The sequence below is a fragment of the Gymnodraco acuticeps genome, unplaced genomic scaffold (assembly GCF_902827175.1).
Source record: "Gymnodraco acuticeps unplaced genomic scaffold, fGymAcu1.1, whole genome shotgun sequence".
Lineage (NCBI taxonomy): Eukaryota > Metazoa > Chordata > Actinopteri > Perciformes > Bathydraconidae > Gymnodraco > Gymnodraco acuticeps.
Window position 1 is genome coordinate 765,006 of NW_022991180.1, and position 12,776 is coordinate 777,781.

Sequence of the window (12,776 nt, forward strand, 5' to 3'; positions counted from 1 at the left end):
CTCTCGCTCTCTCTCTCCTCTCTCCTGTTCTCCTCTCTCTCTCTCTCCTCTCTCTCCTGTTCTCCTCTCTCTCTCTCCTCTCTCCTCTCTCTCTCTTTACCGTTTTCCCCACAATCCCGAATATAAAAATACAAATATGTATAAAAATATATATTTTCTGTAGGGAGTATACAGGTGCAGGTATGGAACATGTGTCACATGGCCTGATGCAGCTGAGGTTTCAGACTGACCTGCGAAGCCGGGGCTATTTTGAGTCCGGCAGCTACTCCGTTGTGGAAGCTGGGCCAGCTGGTCATGTTGGGAGGAACATCAATGTTCCCGCTGTTCAGATCCACCATGGTGTTCCTAGGAGGGGCTCGGCCTGGGGTAGAAAATTAGAAATATACAGTACAATCTCGAAAATAAACTAAAATCCAACATGATTAAAACTTCTAGGTACTTCATGACAAGCAAAAACACTCTTACATATTCGTATTTAGCTATCAATTAGCTGATATAACCTGAAATGCTTATTTTCACAGTCTTCCTGTTAATGTGCATAGTAAATGATTATCACATTACCTGTCAGGTTGAGTTTTGGGACAGGTAAAGGTTCTGTTAGTACAGGGTGATAAGAGAAGAGGGTGAAGAGGCCTCGGCCAACAGGAAGAGCCATGGTCCTCTGACACAACTGCAGGAGTCTGGGGGAAGATACAAAGACGTGGACAAAAAGAGAGTCAGATAATATACAGTATATAATCGACAGGAGGCATATTTGACCCTTTCTCTATATAAAGCTTCCGGAGAAGGAGAGGACAGCACTTATACATGGAATAAAGTCAAGTCAGTGGAGGAATATATTTAAGAAAGACAGACTGACAACAGGGTGACCAAAATATCAAGGAACAGAAAGAGAGAAAAAGGGAACAGTGGACAGGAAAATATGTTTTACACATGCTTTTAAAAGGTCCCCTATTATACTGTTTGTCACCAATATATTATAGGTCTCAGATATATACAAAACATGTCTCTGAAGTGTTTGGCTCCAAACACCAAACAGATCATTGCAGCATCCCCTAATCCCCTCTGTTTCAGCCCTGTTTCCAAAGTGCTGATTCTCTGTCTGTTACTTTAGGTGAAAATAAGGAGCCCCTCCCCACGCCCCTGTGAGAGATTTGGTTAAAAAGAACACAATGGTGCTCTAGGAGGAGATTCAGGTGATAAGGTGGGGGGGGTTACCTTGGTTGCTGATTGGCTAATGGTTACACAACCAAAACAATCGTTATCATAAAGTGGCCAAAATCTGATCAGCTCATTTTCAGACAGGTTTTTATAGAAATGGATCAGGACAAAAAGTGAGAAAATCTTTGTTCCTGAAACTTTCAGAATCTCTTTACACAGAGGGGACACATGTTTCTGTAGAACAAGTGGACTTTGCATAATAGGTGACCTTTAAGGACACACACACAGACATAATACTCACTTGTTCTCTTTCTCCTCTATGTACTCGTGATCAGAGACCTCTGGTAGCTGGACGACACTGACTCGGACCGGCCTGGAGCTCTGCAGCAGCCTCCTCACCTCCTGGACCCTCAGATCCTGACTCCAGATCAGCCCTGTGACCTGCAGAGGAGAACATACCAAATCAGACTCTCATGTTTGTTGTACCACCTTAAGATCAATAATAAACCTGATTCAGATAATGGTTAGAATGAAGACAGACCAACGATGCAAGAGATTAATATTAACTGTGAGTGTGTTTACCTCTTGAATAATGTCCGACATCCCGTCTTCCTCCTCGTCTGCTTCTGTGGTCGCAGGAGGCTCCAAGGAGAGACCTGAACCAACAGACTGCAAATACACACAATATGATTCATATATTTACAAAAGGGCTGTCATAATATTAGACTTTCCCTACACAATATATGGTAGCCTAAATAATTCACTTTAACAATATTATCGCAAATGAATAGCACTCAAAATACAAGTATAGGGAGATAGAAATTATGGTCTGTGACCAGAACGTCTTAACCTATGGATTAAGGCACAATGTATATTTTACCCAATATTCTCATATGTGCAATATTAACATGATATCAATATTTCGTTTTTTAAATATCACAGTGACCTTCAATACTGGGATATCACGAACATCCTAATAAAAATAAAGCAACAATGGAAGCTAGTAAAATATGTACAGACTGATTTTTCATCTCAACAACCTTACTGATTTAAAGATTTACAGTTCATTAATTTATAGGAAAGAAGATATTATTTCTGAATCTTCTGTTGTCTGACAAATGTCGTTTTTAGGCAATCAGACTTCCTTTAGCGATGTTAAAACTACAGCTGAAAGCTAAAAACATATTGCAGGGGTTGGCGGTGGGATTTGCATACACTGATTATAATCACAAATTAAAGGTGGGCTAGGTAAGTTTGAGAAACCGGCTCGAGATACACTGTTTGTTATATTCCATGGAATGCTCTTAACATCCCGATAGCAATGAATATCTTAAGTGCTTTGACAAAAAATCCATGAAAAAAAGTATTCTGTGGAAGCCGTGGCGCTGTAAAAAGCACGACCAATCATCTGAGCCGGCCCGGCTAAAATAACTGGATGGCCTACCTGCCTGTCAGCCTTCCATCTGTGCACAAACTTATCTCGTGCCCTCATTGGTCATGTGCGCGTTCGTGTGTGTTGGAGGAGGGGCTCTGTAAGGAAGTGGCAGATTTTCTCCGGTTGTGTATTTTCAAATTCTCGCGCACTCGAGCTGGTTTCTCCAAAAATACCTACCCCACCTTTAAGTAATATAAAATACCTGAAGGGACAAAGTTTAGACTGAAATCCTTCATTAGTGCTGAGCAGTACACGGTCAGCAGACAGTGTGTGTATCCTATTCTAACTCTTGATAAAAAAGCCCTGGTTATTAACTTGTTCCACACTCACAGCTTTGCTTTTGGCCAGAGTCATCTTGTGTGCTTGTTTAGTCAGATCCTGTCGCCCAATCAGCAGACAGACCTCCTCTGACCAATCAGAGCACGGTCGCTCCCGGCAGCGGTAGATGGCCTCTCTGATTGGCAGAGCCACACCGAAGGGGACCGACTCCAGGTCCTTCAGGGTGAAACCTAAAACAGAGAAAAGACCAGGGTAGGTGAGTCATTTCTGGTTAAAGAGGAAGCCCTGTCTTTAATTAACAAATGTGTCATAACAGTTACAAAAAGCAACTCCTGCCTCATCACAAGTGTCTTGTCATGTTAATATTAATCTTTATTTGTTAACAAATGTTGTTTAATGGTACATTCAGACCATAAATTGAGACCATTATATTTTTATATTGATGGTAGCCCTGACACATGCACAATTGTTACACTTGGACCCAATTATCAAACCACTTTAATACCAGTTCAAATGGTTTTGTACCTACAAAATGTCGCTGTACAGGTATGAATGTGTGAAATTGCATTAATGTAAACAAAAGAGGATAAGGCTTTAGCACATGTCCCTTTGTTTAGATAAAAGCTGAAAATATCTGCTTGTCTTACCTTCTGAGGTGAGCCACACCACCAGCTGCTCAGCCAGACTCTCACTGGAAAACTGAACCTTCACACTGCTTTGTCTAAAATAAATACATGTAAAAATGAGTCAAGACTAAATAGTAGAAAGTGAATAAAATAAGAAGTATTTATTTTCAAGATGTTCACACTATCCCACTGATCTACAGGTGGCAGTAATGCGCCAAAAAACTTGTAATGCAACAACTAAGGCAATAAAGACGAACACAAAGCAAACAAGGCTGGAAACAATACATTAATATGTCCAAAATAAATGATATGCCAATATTATAGAGCAATTAAATACATTCAACATTTATTTTTACTATAACAGTATATTTTGCAGCTGTATCATATGCAGTACATTAGCAAATCAACTCTAGGAACATGATGTACTGTGATGTTTAAATAAAGCATGTTACTGTACTAATGATCTGATAGTAGTTGCTTTAAAAAATAAAATCATAAAGCTATTTCTTTTTGAGCTGAATTACCTCCTGTACTGCGGTTCACTGGCACAGTTCTTCTGGCCTGGGAAAGTGGAGGATGAGAGGAAGAGAGCAGGAGGGAAAGGTCAACGAGTTCATTCATTTCCCTCTCCTCTTTGTGAGGTTGTCAAATTATGCTCATCACATTTTCATAACACTTGAAGGAAACTGTGAAACCCTCAAATGTATTAAAGCATTTTCAAAATGTGTCACTAAAAGAACAGGCACTTAAATTACAGGTTGAAATGAAGGCGACATTTTGTTCCTGTTGAGTTGAGGACTGCGTTTATGTGGAATGACCAGAGTTCCCGCAAATCTAAATCTCTCCGGTCAAAAATAATTTCCCCTTAGCACAATACCGCATCAGTTGCGCCACTTGTGTGACAGACAAGAAGAGTATGTGACAGACAAGAGAGTATGTGACAGACAAGAAGAGTATGTGACAGACAAGAAGAGTCAACTCTAATGTCTAACACTTAATGTGGAGAAAGAGATGTCCTGTGTGGGTTGATTGTGCATTAATCTGTTGGTAATGCCTCGGGGTTCCGGTGGGCATGTAAACAAATGCATAATGCTGCGCTATACTTTGTGGCCTCACCCGGTTGCATAGCGACGCTTATTGTGTAGGTGTCTTTTAATAAGCAGGTAGTCATATCATTAGCTAGATCTGATTGATATGGACAAAAACGCGAGTAAAATCTGACGGGAGAGAGAGATCAGCTGCTGCTGACGTGAGCGGAGCAAAACACACACTTCAGGTTAGAATATCACATGTAGCTATTTTAATTACCTCTCAAACTACCTAAAATAGTTATAGATATGTTTAGTTTTACTGTCGGGTCACTCATTACTGGAGAGGGAGAGAGCGCTCCGTTTATTATTCCTGTGTTATTATAAGTTACTGTACACGTTTGAATAATGTAGTTAGTCTACTATAATTAGTTTGTTTAATATCCAATCATATCAATTTGTTTTAAAGCTCAATCAATAACAAAGAAGACCTTTGCCCAGCACTTTTCTAATTTTGTCCGGAAGATTTAAACTTTAACAAACATTTTGACGGCCAAAAGAATATTCTAACGGGAACTCTGGGAATGACACCTTGTTTGTTTGGATTTGTCACTGAACAATGTCAACATAGAGCTGAAAAAAAGTTAAATGACTGATTCTGTGTCAGTGGAAGACGGGCTGATCAAATACCTGCAGTGACCTCCACACTGTATTATGTTTCCAAGCCAAAACAACTAGGTCACACATGTGCATGCGTCACTGCTTTTGTTTTGTGATACTGGACTCTGAAGCAAGGAACTATGGGACTGACAGGTAATAAGGGCCAGGAGCAGTGTGCGAAATACGGGGGGGTCCGGGGGAGATCGACCCTGAGCCCCCTTGAAAGCCTCAACAGCTAAATTTGAGGGGGGTCTCAAATTATAATATTTATTTGTCACTTGCAATGGTCACTAACATGTTTTTAAGCTTACTATGTCCAGTATTCACAATTCAAAACATGTATTCACAAATATCTTCTATTTTGGCTGGCAAAAGCATTTCCTCGCATAGAATCGAAAACAGACGGCTCTTTAACGGTCGCGTATTCATTCATTCATATGAACAGAAATATTCAGAATATAGAATTATTTGACGGCACCCCTGAAAACGCCAGACGGCGCCCCGGTTGAGAAACGCTGCTAGACTACTGATTGTCTTGGCTTGCATCCATGGCATATTGTATAGGAGGCCTACTGCATATTGAGAAATCTTCGACCGGTATAATGCCCAATAAACGGGAGATGGGGACCCCCCCGATTATTGACGGGTATTTCGCACACTGGCCGGGAGTCAATAAATGTTCTCATGCACAAACACAATCACTAAGAAACAAACAGTCCCAGGATGTCATTAAAGACAAGTAAATAATCTTTAGGAGTCACAAAGACACACACATACCTGCAGAAAGCTTGGCCAGGTATTTTGATTTATCCGTTGAAGTAGCATGTTCATCTCCAATGATGTAGAGAGCATAACTCTGAAAAAGGAGAAAGAGAAACAAGAGAGACAAAGATAAATAATACTGTTTAAACACCTCGCAAGACATTCATTTAAAAGGGGTCTTATTATGCTTTTTGTGGTTTTCCCTTTCCTGTAGTGTGTTATTTAGGTTGTTGTTCATCTTAATAGTCTGCAAAGGCAAAAGTTCGCTCCAGAGTGAGTTTCTCTCCTAAACAAAAATGAGAACTGTGTCCAAATCAGCACTTCTGTCAGTCTCAGTAAACCCTAAAGTGTGAGCTTCACTATATGTGAGGTTACTGTATAGATACTATATGAAAAAGTAAGATGTTTATCTTCTCCGCCATTTCTATATCAGAGTTTCATTAGGGTCATTTCTGGACTTATTTCTGCACCCCCGCTGTCTCACGGATACCGCAGGTCTTTCCTTCCTGCAGCGGTCAGACTATACAACCAGCATAGCCCCTAGTTGACCCCCCCCCCCCACAACACAGACTACATCACCCCTTGCTGCTAAATACCAACAAACTATGTGCAATGTGTGCAATATATAAATGCCGTTAATAACTGTGTAATAAATACCTGGCTGCTAAATCCTTAGAACTGTTACAAGGTGTGTATTTTGTAAATTGCTGCTGTTAAATACCAACCACCTATAATACATTTTACAGGTGCTCAAAGACGCTTTACAGATATAGTGAAAAGAAAAGAACAACAAATAAATATATATAGTTAAAGTCAAATAATACAAAAACAATCACACATTAAAAGCCAGATTGAAGAGGTGAGTTTTTGTAAGTTTTTTGAAGGTGGTGAGGTCAGTGCAGTCTCTAATGGCACATTTCCACTGCAGCGGGGTAGCCCCGTTTAAGCGTCCGGAGCGTCCTCGCTCAGGCCTCGGGCTGCCTCGCTGGCCGTGGCGCATTTCCATTACAGTTTAGGACCTGGGGTAGCAACAGGTAGCAACGCAGTGTAGGCGGGGCGATCGGCTTTTTTTTTTTTCACATTTCGAGTTGTTCGGTCGAGCTCTCGCTGGATTTTATCATCCCCAATGAGATGTAGGAACGTCGTCACCTCCTCCTCGGTCGACCACGGTGTGCTTTTCTTTGACGTTGCCATTTTTGTAGCTCCTCCGTTTACAAAAATGCTGTGTATAAAAATGCTGCAAGCTTGCTTCTAGATCTTGTGACGATTCTCTCTGACCAATCAGCAGTCGAGAGTGTTGACGTCACTAGTTCAGCCCTGGCCCTGGCCTGATAGAACCACGATTTTATGGGGCCGGAAAAAGAGGGAAAAAGTACCCGCTAGCTGGTACTACGCTGTATGGAAAGGCCACCAAAAACTGGCCTGGCCGCTTGAGGACGATTAAGGACGCTTAAACGGGGCTACCCGCTGCAGTGGAAATGCGCCATAAGCCTATGTGCAATATGTGCTAGATGTGCAATATATATAAATGCCGTTAATAACTGTGTAATATATACCTGGCTGCTAAATCCTAAGAACTGTTACAGGATGTGTATTTTTTTTAATTATATGTAACTTTTAATTTTTTTTATTATATTAGAACTTAGTACTTTTTTTTAAATGGATGTCACATATTTAACATATGTAACATTAAGCTGTCTGTGGCTCTTTTTCCTGCTGTAACTACGCAAATGTCCCCTCTGTGGGACTAATAGAGGTATTCTGATTCTGAAAGCCATGTTTGTTAGAATAAGCGTGGTGCCAGATCTCTGACCCACCTCCCACATCTCTGATTTGTTGTAAATAATGAATAAGGTGAAACAAAATGGCGATTAAAACTGATTATCAGGCTAGACAACAACTGCAGACCCGTGAAAATGCAAGTCTACTTGACTGAAAACACATTTTCAATTCAATGCAGGAAATATTTAATTTCATGGCTTTCAATAACTTTGTAAGGATAAGGACGCATATGTTTTTAAAGGATCTTTTCACATTGTGATCTGTACTGTCTATATATTTGTATGACCATGTATATCTATCTATATCTATAGGTTTCTCTAATCTGTTTCAAACAAAGTCAGATGGAAATATGACTTGTTTTCATGTGCCCTTCCTTCCTTGATAATAAAAGGTTGAATCCATCAGCAACACATCTCCAGACATAATTGCTCTTCATGTTCAGAAAAAGAATAACAGACATGCTACACATATAAATTATCTGACTGCGTCCCAATCAGAGCTAAACTCGTTCCCCTCGCTCTCACAGACACTCGTCAGCAAGCAGGTGGAAATCAAGTTCACAAAAGAAAGACAGAACATCATTAAAGTCAAGTAAAAAACAACTGTTAGACATCATCACAGACCTTTGAACATGAACAATGAAAATCATGCCGTCAGGTTCTACAAAAGTGAACATTTTACTGAAATACAGCTGGAATTCCTTACTCCCTGTGGCGTGTATGAACAAAAAAGTTGGCAGACAATGAAAATCTTAAATTATTCTATCCCTATTCGGAGGCCGGACCTTTGTTATTCCAATTGATTCTAGAAATTACTTCAAAAGCAAAAGACCACATTCTAGACACAAGCAAGTATTAGGGACTCAAAAGTTGTTCTTGTGATTTTCTCCACTCTGTTTTCTCCACTTTGCTTGTCCTCTGATAAATAATATCAATTTGGTTGAGGCCACATGATGCACATCACACATGTAAAGGTTAGGATTTCTCCAAGTTAAAACAAATAAAGTCGTACCAACTGCTCCAATTACTAGGATGGGTTAAAAGCAGAGAACAAATGTCACTGTGGTGCTGTGTGCATGATTACCACCATTAAAGAGGGTTTCATCCTCCAATTCTATCTATCTATTTACCAGAACCAGCAGCCGGGTCCTGTGGCAGATGTCGGGCAGGCAGGGGAAAGGCGGGACTTCCTCTCCTCTCAGACAGCTGCTGAGCCAGCTGAGCACGCAGGGAGGCTCCTCTGTCAGGAAGGACGGACGCTGCATCTGACCAATCAGAGCTGAGGAGGGAGAGCATAGATCTTTGAACAGCAAACTCCCTTCAAATGTTTAGAAGCAAATTAAAAATCTTTTAATTTGGGTTAACTTTCAATTCTCGCTAGTATCATTGTCCATGTTTTACTGTATTGTTTTTCTGTTTTGCTTTAATTTCACATTTGTTTTTATTTTAACATATTATCACTGTAGATGTTTTATCTTGTTCTGTATTCATTTTTATATTATTTTAATATTGTTGTTATGTTTTCTGTAAAGCACTTTGGGCTGCTTTGTGCATGAAAGGTGCTATACAAATACAGTTTAATATTATTATTATTATTGAGGCAAAAAGTTACTCATTTGTGTGAAAATCTTTGTTTTTAGTACAGAAAGACAATAGACCCTGTAAGAAATACAACTTTTGTAAGGATTATGACATGCAGAGACAATCAAAGGTGTTGACTCAAATACATTTTAAACCTTAGTCAAAAATAATATTTTAAAACAACAATATCTTTATGAGGAGGTCAGTCACGTGTGCATTTACTTTAGAATTATGTCCTTGTTTATGTCATTTCATCCCTCACAGACAAACCACTTTTACATGACATTTAACGCTGGGCTATATATCAAGGGATATGAGACTATATATATATCTTCTTACATTTTGTGTATCATAATATCGCGTAAGTGTCTTTTCTTGGTTTTAAAGGCCGCATTAGAGTTAAGTGATGTCATTTTTCTGGTGCATCTCTGTGTGTGTGTGTGTGTGTGTGTGTGTGTGTGTGTGTGTGTGTGTGTGTGTGTGTTTCGTTATTTGCTTTTATCCAATGACTGACAATTATTAATAAAAAATCTCATTGTGTCATTATTTTGTGAAAGCAACAATAGTTCACCCCACAATATTGTGATCATTCATTGTCTCCATATCAGCAAAATATGTCATTCACTTTTTAAGGTTAATGCTACAACCACAGATAAACATAGGGACAATAAAGACTGTAGTGTTGTCATACAGAAGCAGACCATTCTGTCCTCTCTGTTTCAGTACAACATGCTTTGCCTTTTTCCTGATTATATATCATTAAATTAGAATAGCAAAAGTATTATTTGCTACTTCTTACCCTGGTCTATGACGCAGCTCTCAGTGAAGCCACTTATTAAGGAGGGGTAGTCTCTCCAGTACAGATCCACATACTCATCCAACTGGAGGTCTCTGCAAACAAAAAGAAAGTAAGCAGTATAAATATTAATATTCCTCTACAGCAATGACCTTATATATACAAACACTTAACACCTCAGATTGTTTCTAAACTTTTATCCCCAGGTCTCTGTACAGCTGGACAAACAACAGCTGCAGGGCATTGAATCAAATCTAAAAATGGCAGCACATTATCAAAGAGACTCTGTGGCATTTCACTTGTTTTTGAGCAGTAATTAAAACACATGGTATAAGTAATTAACAGCTATGAGTCATTACCATTCTGCTTAACATCAGATAATCAATAGTTTTTAATCCTGACTCCCACACAATTTCAGTTATGTGTGTGCGTGTGTGTATGTATGTATGTATTGTTGTGAGTTTTCATAGTATGTTTAATACTTAAAAACGAAAGTTAGTTATAATCAAATATAATCAATTATATTCTTGTATAACCCACAATGAAAATGCTTCATATTTTAGGTTTTTCTATAGTTATCAATCAATCAATCAATCAATGTTTATTTATATAGCCCAATATCACAAATGTTACATTTGTCTCAGTGGACTTTACAGTTTGTACAAAATATCAGTATGACAATACGACACCCTCTGTCCTTAGACCCTCACATCGTACAAGGAAAAACTTCCGAAGAAAACCCACAGTTTAAAGGGAAAAATGGGAGAAACCTCAGGGAGAGCAACAGAGGAGGGATCCCTCTCCCAGGACGGACAGACGTGCAATAGATGCCGTGTGTAAATTGAAAAGATAATACATTTGCAACATAGGTAGTCCAAATGTTTGGAAATGCATGTGTGTATAATAGGAAGATGAATCCACGAGGATATCCATCCAGGACCTATGATCCAGGACCACAGCCACGACTCAAGATCCAGGGCTCGCGATCCAGGACAGAGGAGCGCAGGATTATCCATGACTCCGGATCCCGGCGTATATAGACACCAAAAAGAAAGACATTTGGGGAAGCTGGGTTAATCGGAACATGAGAGTACACAGGTATAGACAGAGAGAAGGAAGAAGTAAGATGTCCCCCGACAAACTAAGCCTATATCAGCAAAACTAGGGGCTGGATCTAATCAGCCCTAACTATAAGCTTTATCAAAAAGGAAGGTCTTAAGCGCACTCTTAAAAACGGATAGGGTGTCTGCCGCCCGAACACAAACTGGAAGCTGATTCCACAAATGTGGAGCTTGATAAGAAAAGGCTCTGGCTCCCATTGTACTTTTAGAGACTCTAGGAACAACCAACAACCCTGCATTCTTGGAACGCAATGCCCTAGTAGGACAGTAGGGTATAATGAGTTCTTTAAGGTAAGATGGCGCCTGCCCATTAAGGGCTTTGTAGGCGAGAAGAAGAATTTTAAATTCTATCCTGTGTTCTATAGGGAGCCAGTGTAAAGCAGCCAGAACAGGAGTAATGTGGTCCCTTTTCCTAACTCTGGTTAGTACACGAGCCGCAGCATTTTGAATCAGCTGAAGCGACTTGACTGACTTCTTGGTACACCCTGATAATAAAGAGTTACAATAATCCAGCCTTGAAGTAACAAATGCATGGACTAGTTTCTCTGCATCGTTTTGAGGCAAGATATGCCTGATTTTTGCAATGTTACGTAGATGGAAGTAGGCGGTCCTTGAAATTGATTTTATGTGGGCGTTAAAGGATAAATCCTGATCAAATATAACACCAAGATTCCTTACAGTCTCACTGGAGGCCAAATTAATGCCATCCATAGTTAATATATCCTTAGATAATTTGTTTCGTAGATTCTTCGGGCCAAGTACAATAACTTCAGTTTTGGTCGTGTTTAACATCAAAAAGTTTAAGGTCATCCACGTTTTTAAGTCCTTAAGGCAGTCTTGAATTTTATTTAGATGATTAATTTCATCAGGCTTGATTGATAAATATAGTTGAGTATCATCCGCATAACAATGAAAGTTTACAGAATGATTCCTTATAATATTGCCTAACGGAAGCATATATAATGTGAACAAAATAGGTCCGAGCACTGAGCCCTGTGGCACTCCATGGCTAACTTTGGTTTGCGTGGAAGATTCATCATTGACACGTACAAACTGAGAGCGTTCAGATAGATAGGACCTAAACCAGTCTAAAGCAGTTCCCTGTATGCCAACTAAGTGCTCTAGTCTTTGCAATAAGATATCATGGTCGATAGTATCAAATGCAGCACTGAGATCGAGCAAAACAAGAATAGAGACACGTCCCTTGTCAGAGGCTATTAGAATGTCATTTGTGACTTTAACCAGAGCTGTCTCTGTGCTATGATGTGTTCTAAAGCCAGACTGAAAAGCTTCAAATAAATCATTGTTTTTTAAGTAATCACACAACTGTTTTGCGACCGCTTTCTCAAGAATTTTTAAGAAGCGGTTTTATCACTGCTACTTTGAATGATTGTGGAACATAGCCTGATAATAAAGACATATTCATAATATTTAATAAATAAGTGCTAATTAATGGAAAAACTTCCTTCAACAGCTTAGTTGGAATTGGGTCTAACATGCACGTTGATGGTTTAGAAGAGAGAATCATTGAATTTAATTGTTCAAG

At 39.4% G+C, this 12,776-nt stretch overlaps 1 protein-coding gene across 2 annotated transcripts in view; it reads right to left on the bottom strand.

The window, feature by feature from the left end:
• anapc1 (anaphase promoting complex subunit 1) overlaps positions 1–12,776 on the bottom strand; it is an 88,663-nt gene that overhangs the window by 31,477 nt on the left and 44,410 nt on the right. For both annotated transcript variants that reach the window (XM_034237842.1, XM_034237841.1), the window contains 10 exons: positions 10,113–10,204; positions 8,863–9,011; positions 5,967–6,045; positions 4,026–4,062; positions 3,523–3,596; positions 2,927–3,105; positions 1,744–1,830; positions 1,463–1,602; positions 562–680; positions 231–361 (listed from right to left, as the gene is read on the bottom strand). In XM_034237842.1, the coding sequence (XP_034093733.1) occupies positions 231–361; positions 562–680; positions 1,463–1,602; positions 1,744–1,830; positions 2,927–3,105; positions 3,523–3,596; positions 4,026–4,062; positions 5,967–6,045; positions 8,863–9,011; positions 10,113–10,204 (1,087 nt within the window). The remainder of the gene's footprint in view (positions 1–230; positions 362–561; positions 681–1,462; positions 1,603–1,743; positions 1,831–2,926; positions 3,106–3,522; positions 3,597–4,025; positions 4,063–5,966; positions 6,046–8,862; positions 9,012–10,112; positions 10,205–12,776) is intronic.